The following is a 22,977-nucleotide window of genomic DNA, read 5'->3' as shown; positions in this document are numbered from 1 at the left end:
CGCCCTGCGATTATAGCACAGACATATCCAAAGTCTTTGCAACCAATTTAATTCTTCAGAACACTGTGCCCCCTGGGGAACTATCCCGCAATCCAGCCTTTGAACCCTCCAGAGCCTCCTCAAACGATGGACGTAGCAAGTACGTGGTGCAGAATGATGGGATCCTGATGAACGAGACGGTAGAACTCCCATAAACAGTGCAGTGCTGTCTCCAATGACTAATGACCCCCCCAGACAGATGCAATGCAAGTTACCATCCTCCCCCTCCGACCTTGCAAAGGAACAAGGCAGCCTTGGGGAGTGGGATCACTTCACAAACGGACGCTTTGGGCTCGTCCACCGAGTTACGCCCATTTACACAACTGAGGGAGAGGGTGAAACGAGGCAGAACTTGGCCGAGTCTTGTGCTGCAGTGAGACTACACTTTGTGCAGTTTCTTTCTGGGCCTGAATGGATTTCAAGGGATTTCAGCTAGGGCTGCTGTGGGTTTTCATATTACTTTCCCTCTCCCAACCCCAGCTCTGCCTGAATGGATCTTCCTTCCCCTAATACGGGAGAGAAAGGGAAACGAATGCAGAGAAGGCCTATGACTGGGTCACAGTGGGAGCTTTCTGTTTCCCATGATGCAATAGAAAAGGCTGCCTTCAGCACATAAGCTAGGGGAGAGGAGCTCTCTTGACTGGCATAGCACCAATTTTCCCGGCTCTTCCAGAGCAACATGGGATTCAGCTTCCAAATCGACAAATCTGGAGCTTCTGTCTGTGACCCTCCCAGCAGAGGCATAGTGCTGCGATGGAGGCTTTTAAAAGACAGAACAGGGAGATGACATCTCACACACACACATTCTGCCTAGCTGGGAGGGTGAGAGGGAAGAGATCAAGGGGGACAAGGCGCAGAGACCGGATTGCAGAGAAAGAGCCAAGTCAGGAAAGCTCTCAGGCCACGTTCTGCTTGGTGACATCAGTGTGAATCAGGAGTCAGTGGAGTCACTGAGAGCAGAACTAGGATCCATCTGCTCACCCTACAGAGCACATGTTACTGGGTTAACACGAGAGCAGCGTTTGTGTGCTGTCTTCCCCTCCCATCCTGACATCCCCAATGCTCTTCCCCCTTGGCTAGCAGTTTTCTTTGCGAACCACGTCCGACAGCAACAAGCTTCTGGTATCAGTGTAGCTGTGGTTTCCTTGTGGGTTTTCCCAGACTGAAACCCTGCTAGGGGCACCTGCAGCGTGTGCTATAGCCCAACATGCACAGCTGCATTGATCATCCTGACCAGCCCTGGACGAGGATCAAACCGCACTCCAGCAGGAGTTCCTGCGGAGCTCGCTAGCGTTTCAAATGACTGTGGGTAAGTTCAGGGGATTTCTGTCTATGTAGTGCTAGGAACTTTGGAAACCCATCCTGGGACGTAATCCTCTGTCTTTGCTTCCCCCTTTTGCAGATATCCAGCCATTCATAATGTTCCTTTCTGTTCAGGGAGGACAGGAAAACTCCCTTGTGAGGCCAAAACCACCACAAAACCTGAACTCTAATGTCAGCACAAGGTTCTCTATGGAACACTCCCAAATTCATAGCCAGGTGAGGGATCAGCAAATGCCTCTACACATTGCCACGCACTTTAAAACAAAATCTTTCCTCCCTGCATTAGTTCCAGTCACTACGCTTCTTCCTCAGGACATCGCTGTCTTTCAGACACTTGCATAAATAGCTGGAACCTGAGGATTTAGCAACGCAGTGCGCTGGGAATGCACCACAAACGCCATGAGAACCATGAGAGATCCTATCAATCCCCTCAGCATGTTTTCCAAGGTAGCCCCGGCTTTTGACCCAAGATCCTTGTTAAAAATTCTTGAACGATGCACATTAAATAGTTTCCCACAACATACAGGCTTCTTTTTTTTTTTCTTTCCTTTTCTCCTTTTAACCCTTTTCACAGCAAAGCCCTATAAATATTGCTTGCTGTAGCCTCATTTTCATCATTATCATCACACGTTCATTCTCATATAAAACAGAAATCTATTCAATCAAGCACTTAACATAAATATTAAAATAATGGAAGGGACAAAATATAAATCTACATACAACTTCATGACTACCATAGCACCTATTACCATGACAAAAGCAATTTGACAGAAACAAGGGAAGGGGGTTGAGGAGAAAGTTGGGGCAGGAGGAATCTTGACTGTCATTAAATATTTCAATCACCCTTGTTAAAAATTATTTCATTTGTTTGAAGAGTGCCAACCTTATTAAAATTCATTTCACTAACCAGTTCTCTCTATGTCACTATGGATACCAAAGAACCCTTTAAAACATTGGAGAGGCGAGGATTTTAAATTTTTTTTAAAAAGGCGACTTTCTATTGGTGCTTTCGTGACCAAGCCCCGCCGCACACCTCTTCCCCTAAACCCACCAGTCCACAGAAGGGCAAATCATGTACAAGTCCATTTCTCAGTCTCCCAGGATGAGTTTTACAAAAGAAGCCACGTCTGTCTCTTTGGATTCGTGCTGGGTGAAGAAAGGGTGTTGCTGGGAAAGAAAAGAAAAGAGAACGTATTAAAATGTACTATTCAAATCAAAACCACCGAACTGACACCCTCAGCGTCAGCTTGGCAAAATTCTGCTCAGTTGGGGAAAAGTCTTTCTAGTTAAACAACATTCCCCTACTAGCACCACTAGTTTCCCCTACTAGCACCACAGTGGTGTCATTCAGGTGGGTAAGTAGATATCGTGCCTGGGCCGGAAAATGCAGTTTTCTCTGGCTCTCTAGCTCCAGTATCCTCTGCTGTCTACTGTCCCTCAGTCCTGGCAGAGACTAGCAGTATTGGAATGGACTGCTTGCTCACCTTTCATCTAAGAATTACAAAGTGACCATTAGAGCACGTGAACCCCATGTGGGTAGGAACAGATGGCAACGTCCCGACAAGCCCACAACAAAGGGAACAAAATGGTGCAATGCGTAAACAACATGGCACAATAGAAGATCACAGGAGATACAGGTTTAGAAGGATGCTTTGGGCCCAAGGAAAAACAAGGAAGGTCAGAAAAAAGCTGGGCCCATTAGCCTTGAATTTGTCTCTTTCAAATAACGGACTATATTATAAATCAAAGGCATTGGATCACTGAACGGTTTGAAAAAGAAAGAAAGAAAGATGTTATCCCTTATTTTAGTAGGCCCAGACATCTCTCAGTTGAATTTGCATTTCCATTGTCAGGGAAGATATAAATGCGTTCGCTAGGGGTGTGCATTCGAAGAGCATGCTCCCGCTGAATTCACAGAAACAGGACTAATAGCATGAGTACAGTTCCACAAATGTGTAAATGTTCGCAGGGAAAAGTCTATCTGCAGTGAATATTTACCAAGCTTCCAATTTTATTTATTTAATCTTTTCCCTCTGCTCAGTTCTGGGTTTTATTCCTTCCTATTGGCAACTGTTAAGTCTCCCAGTAGGAGAAGGCTACTTCATTCTTAACCACTCAGCAAAGAGGAAAGCCACGCTGGCTGGAAAATGATAAACAGCTATCTGTTTAAACACTTAATTGTAACTAACATATTAAGGCATCCTGCCGGAGGCTCTGTCTACAATTCTGTCAATGAAAAAATATGTGCAAAAAGCAAAACACAAAACAAAACAATCCCAAACCCTGCTTTGACCAGAAACTAATGTTTGCTACTGAGGGCTGCATCTCAGTGGGTGAGATCAATTCACTGAAGCCAGAAATCAGCAAGGCTTTGGGCAACGCAGCAGCACCACCACTGCAATTTGCCAGAAGCTGAATGAGGCTTATCTAACGACCAGTTATTTATTTGCACTGAAAGGAGAGTCTATGCGCCCAGTCAGGGCCCATGACCCCACAGTGCATAGAATTCAAAAGACAATCCTTGCACCAAAGAGCTTATAGTCCAAACACAAATGTGCATAAAATCAAGCAGACTGCCATTGACCTCATCTTCAGTGCAGGATGGAGCTGTGGTTAATGCATGGGGGTGCTGGATTCAGTCCTCAATTCTGACAAAGTCTGGCTTGGGCCAATCTCTCTGTGTCTGAACTCCTTGGGTGTAACGTGGAGATCATATAACTCCCCAACCTCATAGGGGTGTTTGGGAAGATAAATTGAGGTGCTCAGACACTACTCTGATGGAAACCATGTAAGTACCCCTCACAGACAGGTCAATATGGGTGCATGACCCAGGTTCCAGCAGGCAATCTCCACCTTAAGATAAAAGGTGTGACCCATGGAGACCAAAAGTCCCGGCATGCAATACTCCACCATGACTTGTGTTGGTTCATCCTGCACAGACCTAAAAACACGGATGTCCATTGCCTACTCTTGCCTGTATGGCACAGCAATATTGAGAATGAGAGGGACTGCACACCAGGTTCTCATAGACTACATTGCAGGTATCTCTAACATACATCCAGGTTGGTTTACTATTGGTTCATCAGAACATAAGAATGGTCACACTGGGTCAGACCAAAGGTCCATCTAGCCCAGTGTCCTGTCTGCTGACAGCGGCCAATGCCAGGTGCCCCAGAGGGAACAAACAGAACATGACAATCATCAAGTGATCCAGCCCCTGTTGTCCAGTCCCAGCATCTGGCAGTCCAGTGGGAAACAGCCAGATTTTTAAAAGACTATGGACAGAGGTCCACTTGCATAACGGCTACACACTTGAGTCACTCTTTGTGCCAGTAATTTGCACATGAAATTGCTGCGGTGAAGCCAGGTGAGTTCACATACATGTGGCTAGTTAGGCACCCAGGTGTGCGACCGTCCAAATGCAGGGGCACAGCAGGGACTACAGCTAATAAATCTGGCTTAAGGTGCAATGTATTAGACTTGCTATTGCAAGGAGCAATAAAATCTCTGACACCTCAGCAGATCTGAGAGGCCAGGGCTGCAACGAGGCTTCATATTTCTAAGTTTTCGTCCATTTTAGAATGTTTTCCTGGACATTTTGCTGTTTTATAATACCCACCCTCCACTCTTCCCTCTATCTCCTGTTCCCCTCCTGCTCCCCCTCCCCCCACCTTCATAATGAATGAGCAAAGGCTATTTTGGGAGGCAGTGACTTTCTCACAAGCCCTGTCTGCTTGTTTAATCACTACATGCTGTCCTGCATTACACTCATTCCAGTGGGTGTCAGTTTCGGAGCAAGAAGCCACGATTCCCTGTGCTCAGTGACCTGCACTGGACCTTCCAGTCCCCGGCATGTGTTATCAAGTTTTTGCTGAATATTCCTTGCTGTTGCATGCAGGTAGTGACAGCCCCTTTCCCCCCCTCCCCCAACCATCTGCATGCAGTGGGAGTTATATGAAACCAGAATAGGCAAAGCCAGCATGGGAGAGATATGCCACTGCACAGATCCCTCAGTCCCCCTACACAAAACAGCAGGGCATGGCAATCACTGCTTGAGTTCAGGGGGAGGAGATCTGGCCCTTACCCATCTCCCCAGTGCTTATCTGAGCTACTGGCACTGGATGCTAGGCTGAGGATTTGGAAGAATCTATTTTTCAGATCATTTCCTTCACCCTTACTCTGCAAAAATAAAAGCTTCCTACAGCACCCTGACAGAAATGCAAGGATCGTACCCACTCACTCTGTGTAAACAATCCTACAAAACTCCTGCTGGGCAATCTTAGCTGCTAATTGCATTCCAAGAACCCCGCACCCCACCCCCAAATCTGAATTTGTCTGGCATTTAAAGACTTTGTCAAAATCATTCAAAACGTCTCACTGATGATATGGGACCAATTTAACTGGAGTTGGCTACACTGATGCTTCCTGGCACAGGGGTCCCTGCTATTCCCTTCAGCTTCTGATGCACGCGACAGTGAGCTGTTGGGTGGGGATGTCCCTCCCCACACTCGCTTGAGACACAGCATGGGCGTGGTTTTGCTTTTTGTTTCTCTGCGCATGCTGCAGAAATGCCCTGGCAAGCCATGGGGGAAACAGCAGATGTGTCAAAATGTGCAGCTCACCTCTTGGGAGAGAAAACGGCTCTTTGCTTGGCTTGCTTTAAAACACTAATGTTCAGCTCATAAAAAGGAGGGACAAAGAGCATGGATCGCAGCCTGACTACATGACAATGTCTAAAGTGTACCCAGCTCCGCCAAATAACCTTAATCCTGACCTGCAACACCTGCTGTAACCCCAGGCCTCTGCCCGACTCTGCTAGTCCAACCCTGCAACACCCATACTCCAGTTCAGGGCTTCGTTGCAGCTCTCTGGTTGCCTCTCCACCCAGCCCTGCAACACCCTCTATTCCAGTTCAGGTTCCAAGTACCATCCTGCCAATGCGTCTCAATCCAGATCCGAAAGCACTGCTGCTAATCTAGTTTGTATTTATTTTATTTGACTTTGTTGTCTTGCATCTGTCAGTAAAGTCCCTTCGTCAATACGCTTACAACCTAAATCAGACAATGGATGGACAATGCACGTGAGGATGCCATGGGAGCTGTGATTGTTTAGGCTTGGCACCTGCATTATAAGATTTGTTTGTTAATGCAGATCAAAATTATTTTTAATCTATTGCATTGACTGAGTGGAGACAGGAGAGGGTGGTTGGAAGAGGGAAGAAGTGAGCTGTCTTAGGGTGGATTTGAAAGAGGAGAGTGATGTAGCTTGATGCACTAGAGGCTACGCCAAGCATAGGGAGCAGCATTAAAAAGGTTCAGAGACATAATGGTAAGGAGGAGAAGGAACATTTGAGAGAGGCATAGATTTTAAGCAGAGAACAGGGCTCAAGCAGCCATGAGACAGGAGATAAGAGCACAGAGATCGTTTCGGCTGATCAGAGATAGTCACTTGACTCAAACTGTGCCATTATATGAGCAGGGACTAGCGAGAGATGCACCAAGTGACCTAGTCACTTTTCATAAGTGCCCTGTGAACAATTCTTGCAACAGTTCCCATGATTGTTTTGGTCACATGCTGATCCCTCCAGGATCTCAACCGCAGCCACTGGCTGGAAGAGAACGGTGCCAAAAGCTAATGGCCCAAAGCCACCTCCACGTGACCTAGGATGTATTTGACAGCCTGCAAGCTGCGGGAGGGGGATTCCTTTCATTGTTTCATGCTCCATTTCACCTGGGGAAGCAGGTTTGAAAATAGAATTAAGCACAGACCATCAGTATCTGTTTTCCCGCTGCTCAAGTCAGAGAACACAGAGTCACATTTTCCATGAGAAACCTCAATTCCACAGGAAAGCAAAGAGCAGTCTTGTTCTAAAAAGACAAGTCCATTCCAGTACCGCAACTCGTAATGCCATAAAAGAACAGGAGAGAAAAAAAACACCCCAAAACCACAGGACCTCACAACATTAACGTCTGCCGTAAAATACCACAGTGTTGAGATATGTTGGAAAGGTGATCCAAGAGCCTAATTCAATAGACATGAGTCCAGCTGCCAATGGGTTTTATGCTGCAACAGAAAAATCTGCTCTGGTGAACCTTTTTGATAAAAGGCCATTTGGCAAAGGTCTGAGATTTGCCCTCTCTATATTTATTTATTCAATCATAAAAAATAAAAACATCTGATCCTCCCTTTGTTAGAAAGTCGGTGTGCAAGCAAAGCTGCGTGTAAAGTCAAAAATGCCCCAGGAATTACTCACTGCTTACACTTGATTTTTAAAAGGCGCATGCCCTTCCAGCACAGCTAACACCTATCGAGAGTTAGGAACCTCAGAGCTCTCTATCAGCTGGTATCGCAAAGACCCGTAAACTGAGCTGGAGGAAGTGATGAGTGAGGATACTTTCATTTCTGAATAACTTCCTTCCCGCATCCCAGCAAATGCAAGAGGTGCTGGAAATGGCAGGGAGGGAGTGGGACATGCACCTGGGGATGGACAAAGCACTCGGCTAAAACAGAAACCGAGCAGAATGTCTAGGGGAGAGAGAGATGTTAACTTCACAAGCAGCTATTCAGCTCTGTTATTTCTCATGTTTTCATCGGGTCTCAGAAATTCCAGATTCTAACCAGAAATAGGAGCAGAAGTAGCTCCAGAAGATCAGGAGAGAGGTTCTGACCAAACTCCAGTCTGGAGGTACAGGACACCTCACTGCAAAGCCTGTTCTTGCCAAATCAGTTCCTACAGCTCTGGCTGAGTTTAGAGCAGTATCCTAACTGCTGGGAGTTCATCTGCAGCTAAGCACACTTGACCTCTGAGCCCGTTCAGCACTGCACACCAATTACCTCGCATTGCCCTCCCGTCATTAATCTTTTTCCGCAGCTGCTTCCCCCAGCCCTGCCCAAAGCAAATATATTCTAAGCAGCAGAAGAAATTCAGTAAGTGAATTATTGTTTTGGTCACATGCTGATCCCGGCCAATAACATCTGGAAATCATTCAGTTCAAAGGCCTCCTCTCCAAGTTGCCATGGCAATGAATCTCTGTTGCACGTTCTTCTCCTGCTGCCCAACTGGAACAGCAATGAAAACTCTGCTCAGGATGGGCGTAGAAAGACATCATGCAGATCCTAGCAGAGAGTTTTGCCTTTTGCCAACCCATCCTCAGCCATTCTAGCAGTACTCCCCAGAAACTCTTGGTCCATTACGCCTTTAGGGAAACATAGTGCTCTTAGTTATACATGTACACTTTCCTTTGATCTGAGTGCGAAATGCACCTAAGTAATAAAGAACCGAATTGGTACTAACACCAAGATTTCCTAGAACAAGTAGTGATTTGGGGGTGCCTCACATTTTGGGTGCTCAACTCCAGACACAAGAAAGGGGCCTGGATCCTTGGAAAATGCTGAGCATCTGCTCTCTGACGATCAGGCCCCTTCAAGGTTTTTTCAGAAGTTGGGTATCCAGAATCATTAGTCACTTTTGAAAACCTAAGCTTTAAGCTCTGGTTATCATGCACCTTTAGCCTTGCCACACTCACCATAAGCTCTGGGTATGTTGGCCGTTCTTTGGAATTCTTCTTCAAGCTTTAAGAAAGAAAAGGAAAGAAAAAGAGAATTATATCTTGTATGTAATTTAAGCAAAGCCATAAAAATACACCACTCAAATACCCAAAGATTTAAGTCCTGCATCCATATTCTAGATCAACAGCCCTCAGATGTCAGGACCTTCCAGTGACTGGAATACGAACACTCTAGATTTCCTAGCAGTTAACGTGTTTTGTGTCACTGTGACCCTGGCCTTTACAGGACTCTGAACAGCTGACGCCATCTCCTGAAGACCATGTTTCACTGCACACCTCTGAAGCATTGAGACCCTTCCTCTGATTCATTCAGTCTCATCAGGAACCAAATAATGAGCTGGCCTACAGCTCTTTGAAGTCAGTCTTTCTATTGACTGCAAATGGGCTTTGGATCAGACCTCCCAGGCAGTCTTGTTTTCCCCATTTATGTTCTCACTTCACAAGTCCAGGTTTATTCAAAACTCTGTCTAGAAAAAGAAATGCTACAAATTTAGGGTCGTGCTCTGTTCGCAGTCCCACCGACATCCTGGGAGAAATCTGGCAGCCTGTGCCTTCTAGCGATCACATCTCACCCATCAGATCCCTTGCATTTTAAAACTTTCATGATAACATCCATCTGCAGCCATGGGCCTCTCTGAATGTATCCCCCTCTGCTACTTCCTTTTCGATGATCTATTCGTTATTTGTGGCTCTGTCTGCCAAGGTTCATTCCCCAAGTGGCAAGCCCCAGAGCCCCAAGAACTTGCAGGCTCAGTACGCTCCGTTCATGACCCAACGACAGCCCAGTGGCCTGTACCCTCCCTGCGCCACTATGCTTTTGAGTCTTGGTTTCTCAGTCCCTCGGCCAGCAGTAGCTCAGCTCCAGGGCAAGAATTGCATGGCGGCAGGGGAAATTACTGCACTTTGTGTTTCAATAAAATCCCCTCGAGCTAGATATGGACTCTGATGGTCAACATACATACAGACAAAGGTGACAAGCTGCACCACTCACTTGTGGCCCATGGAGCCACTGACTAATGCCAGGGCCATCAACTGCAAAAACAAACAGTTGCCCCAGCTCTAGTGGTGGCAACAGGACGATTATCTCCTGGAAGGCCAGTCATGAAGGGAGAGTGATACACACACCGTCATGATAATAATTAGTTCGTCTACAGCATTGTTCATATGAGCTCATTGCAGCAGGCATTCTCCAATGAACCTTCCCATAACCCCTGAGAGGTACATAAGTACCAGGCGCAGAGCAGTGAAGGGATTTACCCAAAGTCAAACTGCAAGTCAGTGGCAGAAAAGGAACCCAGGAGCTCTGACTCCTACAGGCACATCCCTAGAAAGCATACACGCTAGCCAACACATTGCACATCTGGTGAGCTCTGAAGGGACCCTCTGAATATATTCAGGGCTAAAATCAGGGCTTGCAGAAGTTCACAACTCCTCAGTGCTCCAGCAAGGGAGAGCAGAACTGAATGGCTTGGAAACCCAGGCCTAGCTATTATTTATCTCAGTTATGGCACGGGGACAGTTACACGGAACATCCTTCAGTCTCCTCCACTACAACAGACGGCACGGGAGGCTGGTGGCTGAGAGGTTATTTTTGTTTCCCTCCAGCAGAAAATAGCTTATAATCACAGGACGTAATCGCTACTCACTTCCTGATGGTGTATTTATGGGAAGAAGCTTGGAGTGATTTTAAAAAAGTTGTTGACACATCCATGGGGAAAGGTGTCACGCTGAGCAAAACAAAAGTGTGATCCTCAGCTATGATAAGCCACTCCACTGTGGGATTTGCCGGGCCTAAGGGAAGTGATGGATGCCCGCTGAGTTGATATTTCCTGTCTCTTGCTGCACATGGTTAGCTCATGTTTACTGTAACCATGGTGCACTGGTATGATGCATGTCAAAACAGCTAACTGTGTCCAGTGACTGGGAAAAGATGCATCATATCCTTCAAGCCTAGAGAGGAGGTACCTTCAAGCTGAGATACAAAGGTGAACTTCAAAGCTTGGGTGTGTTTTCATCCAGGATTTGGTCTGTGCTCTTGTTAACTTAGCCTTCATGGAAAAGACCCGTTTTTGGATGACCAATCTCACGGCATACAGTGACAGGTTATTACTGAAGGAATTTAATGTTACTCTTTAATAAACCTTTCAAAACCTACTACTGATCATCACTGACAATAGAGTTCGCAGCAATATGGAACCTCTGGTTCTGCCAAATTCTCTTTTCAGTTCCCTGAGCTGCTTTAACACCTACATTTCTTGCTTAAGATCAGTGTCCTAACACCCCCAGATTTGATCCTGGCCAGAATTTAAAGGTCCAAATCTTCTTCCATTGAGTTCAGTGATGTTGAAACAGGCCAAAGACACTAAGAGCCTGGTTTTCAGAGGTACTGAGCATCAGCAGCTCCCACAGAAGTCAAGTGAGATTGTGGATGCTAAATCAGGCCCTCTGAGATGCACACATACTTGCCTGCAAGTTCTAAACGATAGGATATTATCATTATAACCAAACAATCTGGATTTCCTGTTCTTAAACCTGCTGGTAAAGTCCATGTGACCTGCAACAAGAAGCGGGGCTTGCAAAAGCAAATAGCTCAGCATTCTTTGGAAAACAACAAGCTGTCCAGCTCGCAAAAACAAAGCAGCAAGCAGGCAAGATGGAGGAAAGGAAGTTTGTGTAGAAAAGAGAATTTCAGTGTTTAGCTTCCACAAGGGGTGGGTGTCACCGCCCCCTACTGGATGGAATCAATCCGTGTGTGTGTGTGTGTGTGTGTGTGTGTGGGTGAGGTGAGGTGAGGTGAGGAAAACGGGATTGATTCTGCATAGTAAGAGGAGGAAATACATTCCAGGACACGTGAACATGTGGCCGGTGTAAACAGGACCCCAAAGCAGAATCCAAAGTGCTGTTTCTTAAGGTCTACTGGGCTGGGCTGATAAACCCCTTCCTGGGGCACCAGCAGAGATCAGGAATAGTCTCGCATTTCTGCATTTGTCAGCCTGTAGCACTTCCCTGGCTACCATGCAAACAGCCATCCACCTGCCAACTTGACAAAGAGCATGTGGCATTGCAGTGTCTGGAAAAAAGGAGGGGGGGGCTCCAGAGTAGTTTCCAGGGAGGCTGAAAGGGAGGAGCATTCAAATACTATGGGGCTGTTGCCAGAAGCTACTAAACAGTGCACCACAGGACAAGGACAAATGCCAGTCTATTTTAGGGGGCAGGAAGGATCCGTTCTTTTATGCAGCCTTCTGAACCTGCTGACAGTGCTAGTCTTCCTGAGTCCATAACACAGATCCTTTACCTCTCTCTGTGCTCACCTCCTGGCCCATCCTGCCCCACTGAAATCAACGCAGATGCCCTGCTGCAAGCCAGAGGAGAGCCTGCCCCTTGCACTGATCGAAAGGAAGATGTGACCGATCTCTGAGTAAACTCTGAACTTCCACTGTCCTCAGCTAGTCTCTCTGTGGCACAGCTTCCCAGGGGCTCCGGGGGGGGAGGGGTCATTCGGGGTCAGAGCTACATTTCCTGAAAGCCACAGGAAACAGCCATTCTCAGGCCCAAACACGTTCCACCCTGGATGCCTTACGGAAGGTTCACTCAGGCTCACGTGTCCGTGCACAGGAAAACAGTGCGAGCTGTTGATGTGCAGGGCCTGGGGAACGTGCATTTCTGAATCTTCTCTTGCCGGGAGCCACCTGTTGTGGAAAGAGCGGAGCCAATTCCAGGGCCCGGGTCACGGCTCCCCGTCAACAGCGGCACCAGGAGTGACTTGGGTTGTTTAATTATTCAGCAAAGAACACAGTGGCTTGAAAAATTCTCTTCCTCCATCTCCTCTCTTGGGAAACATCCCCGAGGGCAGCACAACTGCTTTGGAGGGGTTCCAGTTTGGGACCCAGATTTAGCTAGTGTCCCCTTTAAAGATGAAATGATTTGCCATTGTTTTCTCTTGCATTTCTCCCTTATGTCTAAGACGTGTGAGAGCCTCTGGACGGTGCGTGTTATATGAATACCGGAGTCTTAGGCTAAAAACCTGGCTCGCTAGCTGGGGCTGTGACTTGTAAAGAGACATTCTGGAGGTGCCCAGTTCAATCCCTCGTGTCAGCCAAGATAGGAGCCATCACACACACTCAGTGGGGAGTTTATACCAGCACACTAGGTTTAAGATTGGCTCTGATAGCACAATATCCTTCCACACCCGACCAGTGACAGACAATTCTGGTTCCAGGCCCGGGGCATGCTGGGGCAGGAGGCTTCCATTTTACTTTGTTCTAGGTGACAGAGCCAGCATTAGAGTCTCTTGCTCTTTACTGAATGCAAGGAAAACATGTCAGAGCTATAGACTCCATGCAGACAGGGCTCGGCCTTGGACTGAGCTTCCTGCCAGTGTGGGAGGTGCCTGACCAGAGCTCAGGAGAGACCCGCTTACCACTGTGAGGTAAAATCAACAAACTCTGCTGAGAACTTGTCCGCCGGAAGCTGCGGTGACGGCTCCTCCACCACCTGTTTGAGCTGCTGGAACGGCGTCCCCCAGGAGTCATACGGAAACCGCAGGATTGCCAGCTCGATCTGGGGGGAGAGAGAAGGGCAGGCATCAGGATATCAGCAGCGAAGACTTCCCCCCTGCAGCTTCTTGGCTTTAAAGCCCCATGAAGAGCTCGAGTGACACCTGCAGTAATGAAGGGTGGGACTGGGGTGGGGTTCGATCACTGGCTCTGTCAATTTCCGAAGTGTGCACACAGTGTGCATTCTTTCCCTCAGCACTGCTCTCTGTGGCGGCTGGGGATGGGAGAGATCAAGATGTACCCCATTACTTAGGCTTAATTCCTCCCCTGCCAGAACAGAACATAGGAGCGGGTTCCTGCTTTGCAAGGGACACTAGTGGGACCAGTATTAAAATACAGTCAACGGGGAACACTGATTTTCCTTTTCCCATAACAGATACATCAGTGAATGACCTTTTTCCCCTCTCTTCATCTCATGCTTCCAGGACACAATCCCCACTGCCCTACCCCCTATGCCAGGGATCGGCAACCTTTGGCACATGGCTTGCTGGGGAAAGACCCTGGCGGGCCAGGTCAGTTTGTTTACCTGCCCCGTCCGCAGGTTCGGCTGATCGCGGCTCTCACTGGCTGCGGTTCACCGCTCCAGGCCAATGGGGGCTGCGGGAAAAACGCAGGCCGAGGGAGGTGCTGGCCGCCGCTTCCCACAGCCCCCATTGGCCTGGAGCGGTGAACTGTGGCCAGTGGGAGCTGCAATCGGACGAACCTGCAGACATGGCAGGCAAACAAACCGGCCTGGCCTGCCAGGGTGCTTACCCTGGTGAGCTGCGTGCCAAAGGTTGCCGATTCCTGCCCTATGCTGTTATTCACACCCATGCAATGCAAGTGTGTATCACCACCACCAGGAAGAAGGGAGTGGTAGATTCTGACTCACGGTGTCTGTACTGCATCCACGCTGTCAGCTCATAGCTTTACTATTCTTTGTACCACGGTGCTAGGTACTGTACATACTGATCAGAAAGTTCAGTTCTATGCTACAAAGATCTTACAATCTAAGTACAATGAAAATTTCCTAATTTTCTCTTCATATGTAATATTCAGTGTGAAAGACCCACTCAAACTACAGGGGAAACTGACTATGTAGCAAATAAGTTAAATGCACATAGTGAACAAATCTGAGGTAAAACCTTTTCCCTCTCTTATTTCTCTCCATTACCCTACTCTCAGGTGTTAACTTGTCACAGCAGTAGGTCAAAGACTGATTTTTAAGTTGGCAGTGTCCCTTTAACTCCAGTTTTCCTGGCTCTCAGGGCAGAACTTCCAATTCTGAGTTTAAAAAGAGATTTTGCTAGCTAATAAGCACCGAGTTTATTTTTATCTTTGAAATCAAAGAAGCTCCGAAACGACAGAATCTCCGAGTAGGGATGGACGCTGCATGATCAGCATTTCAGGCCCTTCGCTAGCGTTGGCTTGTACTGCCATCAGCTGGCCAGCTGAAGTTACAGTAGAGTTGCTTTTCAGTTTTAAGCAGTACAGTCGAACTCTAAAGAAATTTACTTTAGGAACGCTGGGCTTAGTTGTGTCTTTAAGGCACCAAACAGGAGAGTCCCAGGACTCTCTGTGCCTCAGGGGAAGTGCAGAGTGCAGCAGAAGGGGTCAGCTCTGCTGGTTTGTGCTAAGCTAGGCAGGGCGATGGCCCCCTCAGGGGAGTGCAGTGCCAACACAAGAACTAGACTGTGCACACCCTGAGCACACAAGTTATCCAAGGACAGGGCTGCAGCAACCTAGGGTCATATCCTACACTCACTGCCCCACCGGCAGAGCATGGGTGGAATTATCCTGCTAGGTCAGTGGGTTCCCCCAAGTTCACATCACTCCAGCCAGCTATTCTTGGGGAAAGCCAACACACAGGGTACATCTATGCCACAGCTGGAGGTGGACATATTAGCTTTGATCAAGCCTGTGTGCTAAAAATATCTGCAACGGTGCATGCGGTGGCATGGCCTAATCAAGTACATTCCTAGGACTTTGGAGGGGATTGTATTGGGCAGTGTCTATGCCACTCCCTAGCTAAGGTGCTCATTACCTTCATGTCTGAGCACCTCACAATCATTAATGTATTATTCCTTACAGCACTCCTGGGAGGTACAGCAGTGCTATTACCTTCACTGTACAGATGGGAAACTGAGGCACGGGGACTAAGGGTAAATTTTTCAAAAATCTCTACATGACTTCAGCTCCTAAGTCCCATTTTTGGAAGTGACTTAGGAGCTTCACTCTCATAGCCTAAGACATTTCAGCACTTTTGAAAATGTCTCCTCATGACTTACCTCACGTCACACAGAGCAGGATGATTGAACTTGTGTCTCTCAAGCTCATACCCTAATCACCAGACCCTCCTGCCTCTCTAGAGAGGATGATGAAGGCACACAGTGCGACTGCAGGGATCCAAAAGACAGGAATTGGCTGAGGGAGGTTCCACAGACAGTTCTTGCCCTTTAAAATTCCTCCCACCCTGCCCGGAAGGAGTGTCAGTCATTTTTCACTTGATTCAATGGAATTCACCATGGAGTTCAGGAGATATTAAAGAGATGGGCTGCACTTGCTCTGGAGCAGGGTTTCTAAACCCTTGGGTCAGGACCCAAAATTGGGTCACTAGAACATTTCAAAGGGTCGCAAGGCAGCTCCTGTGGCTCCTGTCCCATGTGTCTGGCTGGGCTCGCCTCCCTACTCCAGACACTGCAGCCTCTGGGGTCCCTGCACCAGTCAGGTTTGGCCTTTCCATCATGATCATGGGAGTCTGGGTAGGCCAGATCTGAATGAGTGGAACTGCAACCACACAAGCCAGGTCACAATTCCACTCATGCAAATTTGATAAGTGAGGAGGGCCGAGGCCAAACCTGAGTAGTGTAGCAACCCCTGGAGGTTGCAACCCCCGGAGCAGAGAGCCACGTCCAGCCAGCCCCACAGCACAGGAGCCACCATTACGGGGTAAGTGCCGGGCAGGACCCAACCCCTATGGAGGGCAGGATCCGACCTAAACCACCCCAGGGCCTCCACCCCCAGACTATTTACTGGGTCATGACAGGCCATAAACATTTACAAACGGGTCCTGAGCCCAAAAAGGTTGAGAACCACTGGTCTAGAGAAGGGTCACTTTTGAAAACCATTTGGCATCGGAAAAGAAAATGAAATTACATGGAGGTAATTTCTCTTACCTGATCCTTCCCCTCACCACATCTACCCAAAAATTAAGGAAGAAAATACTTCGTGGGGGGGCAGCCTTGGATGGAGATCTTTGGGCTGAGAACTACCACGTTCATGGCAGGAGTGAAAGCCACTGGGTTTTTATTTGAGGGTCCGAGTGGGTCTTTTTTCCTCCATGTGGATGACTTGCATTGCCCAAGGATGCACCAGGCATGAACAAGTCGATGTTCTTTTCTTTATTGGCAGCCAACCCCCCTTCCTCCTCTTTTTTTTCCTGCACAGTGAAAGACAACCCTCCTGTTAACCTAGACGGGAGAATCTCAGGTGCTCAATGTGAGAATACAACACTGTGCATTAAAGGATAGAAGTATTCTGGGTTGACTGCTGTAGATATAAGACCTGAGGTCTCTAAGTACATCACTTGGATGCGGACAGCTGAGTTGCAGGGGTGTTCAGAGGGGAGACTGAAGGAGATCTTTGGATGTTAGAGAAATCAAGGTCCTCTCCTGCTTAGTGGTTCGCTTGGTACACATTGTCTTGGGCATTCAGAGGAGTGCACTCTTGGTTTCTGTTCAATGACGTGCAAGTTCGACTCAGGAGTCTGCCCGTGTGCTGGGTCTGCTATGACTGACTGTTTTGCAGCAGTGTTCATTGCCATAGTTTCTAGGTGCTGACTGCCCAGTACGATTAGTGACAATCATTAGGATCTCAGATCACCTGGCTTAGTGAATTAGCCCTAGGCTTCTTCCCCTTTAAACTGCAACATGTTATGGGCTCCTGGTGCAGGGACAGCTGACTATCCCCCGGCTTTGGAACTGTGTCAGGGATCTGAGGGAGAGGTCCAAGAGGAAACAGAACCAGAGAGCACTTCCAGCCCTGCTGAGTGTTCCCTTAAACCCCAATCACTTTCACAGATGCCCTTTCAGGGCTCCATACTCTACCATGGTGATTCCCAGACTCCAGATATCCGATTTGACGCTGTATCCCTTCTGGTTTAGCTCGGGGTTGATTCTTTCAGGCTGGAAAGAGAGACGAGGACAGTTTGAAATAGACATACAGGCTCAATCCCTACATCGCTCCGCCCCTCTCCATCCCCTTGGAGTGCCTGCTAACACTGATGTGAGCTCCCCAAACTGCGCAACTATCCCCTATGTTTCAGCAAATGTCCCCAGAGCAGGTCTGCACCATCACCAGAGTGGAAGATCTTCCAGCAGGCAGTCCCCGCTGCAACACTAACCATACTGAATGCACAGGACCAACCCCCAGAGGAGTCTTGGAGAGGAAACCCATTTCTTTATTCAAACTCCACTCCCCTGTTATCTCTTGGCTGGATCCAGCCTAGGATCTCTGTTAGTCTCCCTGCAGGGACAGGCAACAAGACTGGGGACCGGAAGTGGATGGCATTTGCATTCTGAGGTCAAGATAGTAGAAGCTGAATTCCTGTTTCCCCAGTTCCCAATTTGAAACACGGTCTGGCTTGGATTTATCCAGGAGACTGGAGGCCACAATTCACTAGTGCCTTAAGCCTCATGTAGGTATTTGCCCCTCGGCAAAGTAAAATGCTCCACCAGGGGTTGTGGGCAAAGGATTCCTCCGCCCCTCCCCCACACCCCCCGGGTAGGGTTTTACACCCACTCTCGCACAGGCATAGAAAAGTGCAATGCAGGGGAGATCCATCCTTAGAAGCTATAAACAAAGCTGCTGCTACACAGACAGATCAAACATGGCGGGGGACCATGGGCCAAAAGGCGTGAATAGCATAGCATCGTGAACCTTCTCCCCCCTGGGCAATGGCACTGAAAGGGTTAATGCAAACCATCTCTTTAAAGAGCCAAAAGAGGATGCGTGAATTAGCTGCTAAATGAATCCGAAACAGCAGCTGTCCCAGGGTCCCCAGGATACCAAACCTCATGGGCCCTAATGTACCTGACCCTTCTAAATTGACTCCTCCGTGGTGCTCACAGGTGCCTCTTGCTGACTTTTTGAGGAGGAGCCTGGATGTTGCTAAAAGTGTTAATGTCCCCACTTTGCAAACTAAAGCCAAGTGAGGTCACCGGGACTTCCTTACAATCACACAGGGAGTCAGTATCAGCTGGGAACAGACCCCAGGAGTCCTGATTCCCAGCCTTGAGCGCCTCTTCTTTATGTTTACAAATAGAACCATAAAATACCAGGGTTGGCAGGGACCTCAGGAGGTTCTAGTTCCAACCCCAGCTCAAAGCAGGACCAATCCCCCGACAGATTTTTGCCCCAGATCCCTGGGTGGCCCCCTCAAGGATTGAACTCACAATCCTGGGTTTAGCAGGCCAATGCTCAAACCACTGAGCTATCCCTAGACACTGAATAACTACAGAGGCATGTTTCACTAAGCGAGCCATTGAGAGACATGCTGGAAGTTGCTCTGTTTTAAGATCATCTATTGCTACATTCCTCTCCACAGTAAGGCAGTCAATCTCCCACACATCTTCTCAACTTACAGCCATGTAGGGCTTGCATCCTGCATCCATGGTTTTAGCAACAGAGTCAACGAGGTAACCGCTAATTCCAAAATCGCACATTTTCACCTGCCCCTGTGTATTGATCAACACATTAGAGGGCTTTACATCTGCAAGAAGGAACACACACCATCGTCACTCTCACAACTGAGCCTTGCCCCATCGTTTTAAAGCATCCCTGGGAGCGAACAGGGCGTGTTAGCTTCCTACCACCAGCGGGCACCAAACAATATCGACTGCATCCATCCACAGGGCACGTCATCTGCGGGGCTTTTTAGCCACTGCATGAAGATTGGGAGCCATTGCAAATGCAGAGGGCTGTCCCCGTTTACACGAGCCCCTCCCATGTCTTACAAACATTGCTCCCAGGGAAACTAACAGATTTCCCTGTTACTGTTACTTTGGGTAGGGCGCAGCATCATGATGTCACAGATAAGAGCGACATCACCGAGCAGCACCCCAAAGCCACCCCTTGAGCACACCATCGGCAGCGCAGATACCAAAAAAATCCCCAGTGAAAATCCACCATGGGATGGGGGTGGTGAGGATGCGTTAACTGAAGATGCTTTCACAGCAGCAGGAAGGGAAACCCCAGAGATAAGATAAGAAGGGGACAGAAGACGGGGAAGAAGGGTGGGACTCTGGAAAGACCAGAGGCGAGAGAAGAGGTGGGAGAAGGAGGGAAGGGAGCTGGGGAAAGGAGATATAGAGGCCAAAGTTTCAAGAGTGGCCTCTAGTTTTAGTGTCCAACTTGAGTCACCTTGGGCCAGAATCAGAGATGCACCCAGGGGTGCTGGAACAATTTGTACAGCAGAGGCGCTGAGAGGAATTGAACCAAACTGTAAAACCTATCTATGACGGAAACCACTTCAAGCCAGCACCCATGGGTGCACCTGCAGCTCCTACTGACTTCAGCTGGAGTTGGAAGCACCCAGCCTTCCTGGATATGAGGCCCAAGGTGTCAGAAATTCTATTGTTCTATCATACTTATCTAGCCTCCAACACCATAGTATGTGAGCACTCCACACTCATGAATGTGTGAGGCAGGCCAGTGCTATTAACCCCATTATTCAGATAGTGTCTCTGTTTCCTAAGAAATTTGCCCAAGGTCACATAAAGGAGCCATTGGCAGAGCAGGGATTTGAACCCAGGTTGTTTATATCCTTGGGTAGTGCTCTCACCTAACCATGGGCTCATCCCTCACGCTGGAGGCACCCACCCTTACTTTTGAACCACTTGCTCTAAATACACATATTATAGAATAATACAAAGCTGTAAGGGCACCTGAGGGTTGCTAGTGGTGCCACCATCCCCTTGTGCCTGCTAATCAGAACCTGGAGGTTCATGGTATTTAGCATCTTGTTTCTAATCAGGGCTTTGCAATCAAAGCCTCTGGCATCTGAGTTCTTCCCCCCTCAGTTATTATGTCGGAACAAGGACTTTCAATTGAAATCAATCACACAAACAAAAGTCCAGAAGCAAAATGGCATTTCCCACCCAGCATAAAATATCGAGAAGGCCGGAGCTCAACCTCAAGCACACACATTATGTACAAGATACAATCCTCTGTTAGGTCTGAACACATGTGATTTCAAACAGCTCTACCTCCAGCAGCCATGCTGCAGATATGGGCTTTTTTTTTCATGACAACAAATGGAAAACAATCCTTTACATAAATGCGCCAACTGGTAAAATGGCAAGTTAGCCAGTTTCCTGTCATGTAGGTTCTTGGCATCCGCCTGAATGCAGGTTGTTGCTTTAAAGGGGACATTGTCATTTTAAACCCCAAATTTAGGTTCTGCTAAAAACAAAACAAACAAACAAACTCTCCCAAATCACACCCCTTCAGCTTTTGCAACTCAAACCCTGCTGTGCTGCATGACCGCATTAGAGTCAGATCCTGAAACTGATCTGACACTAAAATGGAGTGCAAAAAAACGCAGAACAAATGGGGAAATGAATTATTATTGCTTTTGTAAGTGGCTGTAGCACCTGAGAGCCCCAGTTAGGAACCAAACCCCGCCGTGCAGGGTGCTGTACAACACACACAACAAACATTTTTTCAACTTTAATAATTTTGGATTCTGAACACTGGTCAGGAAATCTGAGGGGGGATGAAACATACCCTGCCAGTGTCTCTAATATTACCAAACACTGAAGGTTTGATCACAGATCTGGAGGTCAAATGTGGTTGCCGAAAAGGAAAATATGGTAGGCCCCAATTTTTATTTTTTAGTACCTATGTCAGGCTTATAACGAACGTTGCATGCCTCTCCCACAGGCCAAGCTGTTGATCTGGCCTGCATGAGAGGGTGAACAATCTGAGACTTCCTTCCTGCCTTAGTGTAAATGCCACCAAACGGTGGTTCTGCCCCATTCTGCACCCAGAGAGGAGTTTGCATATGCAGAACCTGATCCCAAGCCCATCCCAGTCAATGGACTTCAAAGAGCTCTGAGTCAGTCCCATAATTAGCTATCTGTGCCCTTCCCAGCATGCAATGGGGAAGCAGAAGCAGAGGAGGAATCCAGTGAAGCAAGCAGGCAAATGATCCATTTCTTCTGCTAGCCAAATGAAGGTGGAGGCTGTTTTCTGTGTCCAGCTTCAGGGGAGACGTGTTGGCAAGTCATATGCAGTTTTAAGAGCAGCTCAACAACCCCAACCCATCACTCATCCTGAGCAGGCTTTGGGTTATCCTGGGTTGCTGGACCACAGGATTTCCCCTGCCGCCCCAACCTCAATTATTTGGGCTATCTTCAGTGCACCAGGCCAGGCTTTGAGCATAAGCCCTGCTGGACTAAGAGCATGGCACAGGGGTCAGTGAGAAACAAGCAGTGCAAGAGGCTGCGCGGGTCACACTTACCTCTGTGAATTACGGAGAGCTTACTATGTAGATGTTCTAGTGCTTTTACAATCTGAAACATAACAAATCTACAGTGAACCACAGCTGGCAGCAGCGTGACTTGGCTGATCAAACCTTGCTAGCTCGCCTCTCCTGCCTCGACAGCGACTGCCCCACACTCGCCCCCATCGGCCCCGCTTGGGGGAAGAATCTTGGTTTTTCATTTTGGCAGCACACAGCTGTGTGTGCTAGGGAGGCAGCGTGCTCCGCGGCAGGAGTGGGCTAGTGCGCCTGTTAGCGACTCCAAGTGGAGAGCTGAGAATGCAGCTCACCCAGGCGAGCCATCTTCAGCTTTTCTTGCTACACAGATCTTTAAAGAAGGAATTCCTGGGGGCTGCTGCCCTCCTCCAGCCTTGGATCTACTAGTCATGGCAACGGTTGTGAGGTATGTGACATGCAAAATGTGTTCCCGCACTGGTAAGGACACCTCCCTGATTTCCACTTGACTCTCTCGCTAGCTTTCCTCCCTCCCTGGCAGGCTGGTCCCCTCCCTCCAACCACCAGCAAACCTTCCTCTGATCCATGCCGCTCTAAAGGAAAGTGCATGCTCAGAGATCTCCTGGGAATGACATTGATGCAAAGGAAAAGCAGCTGCTGTGCCCTCTCCACATCAATCGGTTTTTCTGCTTCATAACTGAAAAGCAGATCGGCAGATTTGAGAGTATTTATGGCTCAGAGATGCAGACACATAATCGTGGACCAAATACTGGAAGCCAAATAAGAATTAGCATGTGGGCTGAGTTGTGGGCCAAGTTCATCCCAGAGCTCAGATGGCAGGGATGCTAGATCCTCACAGAAACATCACCCCCGCCTGTACTCACAGAGACAGCTATTTTCCCTAAGATGTCTTCAGGAATCGTCAGGCCTTTGTCAATGACGTGTTTGTAGAATTTGTCCAATGAGGTATCCATCAGCTCCATGCAAATCCACACATCTCCCTGTGAGGAAAGAG

At 48.1% G+C, this 22,977-nt stretch overlaps 1 protein-coding gene across 3 annotated transcripts in view; it reads right to left on the bottom strand.

Moving 5' to 3' along the window:
* Positions 1-1,154: 1,154 nt before the first annotated feature.
* The window catches only part of MAP2K6 (mitogen-activated protein kinase kinase 6), a 74,607-nt gene continuing 52,784 nt past the window's right edge, over positions 1,155-22,977 (bottom strand). For 2 of the 3 annotated variants that reach the window (XM_050920998.1, XM_050920997.1), the window contains exons 6-13: positions 22,847-22,963; positions 21,987-22,038; positions 19,108-19,235; positions 17,572-17,649; positions 13,351-13,490; positions 12,511-12,619; positions 8,889-8,934; positions 1,155-2,529 (exon numbers count right to left, since the gene is read on the bottom strand). In XM_050920998.1, the coding sequence (XP_050776955.1) occupies positions 2,360-2,529; positions 8,889-8,934; positions 12,511-12,619; positions 13,351-13,490; positions 17,572-17,649; positions 19,108-19,235; positions 21,987-22,038; positions 22,847-22,963 (840 nt within the window). In that variant the 3' untranslated portion in view covers positions 1,155-2,359. The remainder of the gene's footprint in view (positions 2,530-8,888; positions 8,935-12,510; positions 12,620-13,350; positions 13,491-17,571; positions 17,650-19,107; positions 19,236-21,986; positions 22,039-22,846; positions 22,964-22,977) is intronic. The other variant, XM_050921001.1, reaches the window with a different exon arrangement.

This window comes from Gopherus flavomarginatus, chromosome 12 (genome assembly GCF_025201925.1).
Source record: "Gopherus flavomarginatus isolate rGopFla2 chromosome 12, rGopFla2.mat.asm, whole genome shotgun sequence".
In the NCBI taxonomy this organism is placed as follows: Eukaryota; Metazoa; Chordata; order Testudines; family Testudinidae; genus Gopherus; species Gopherus flavomarginatus.
The sequence above is the reverse complement of the archived record's forward strand: the minus strand, read 5'-3'. Positions and strand labels throughout refer to the sequence as shown.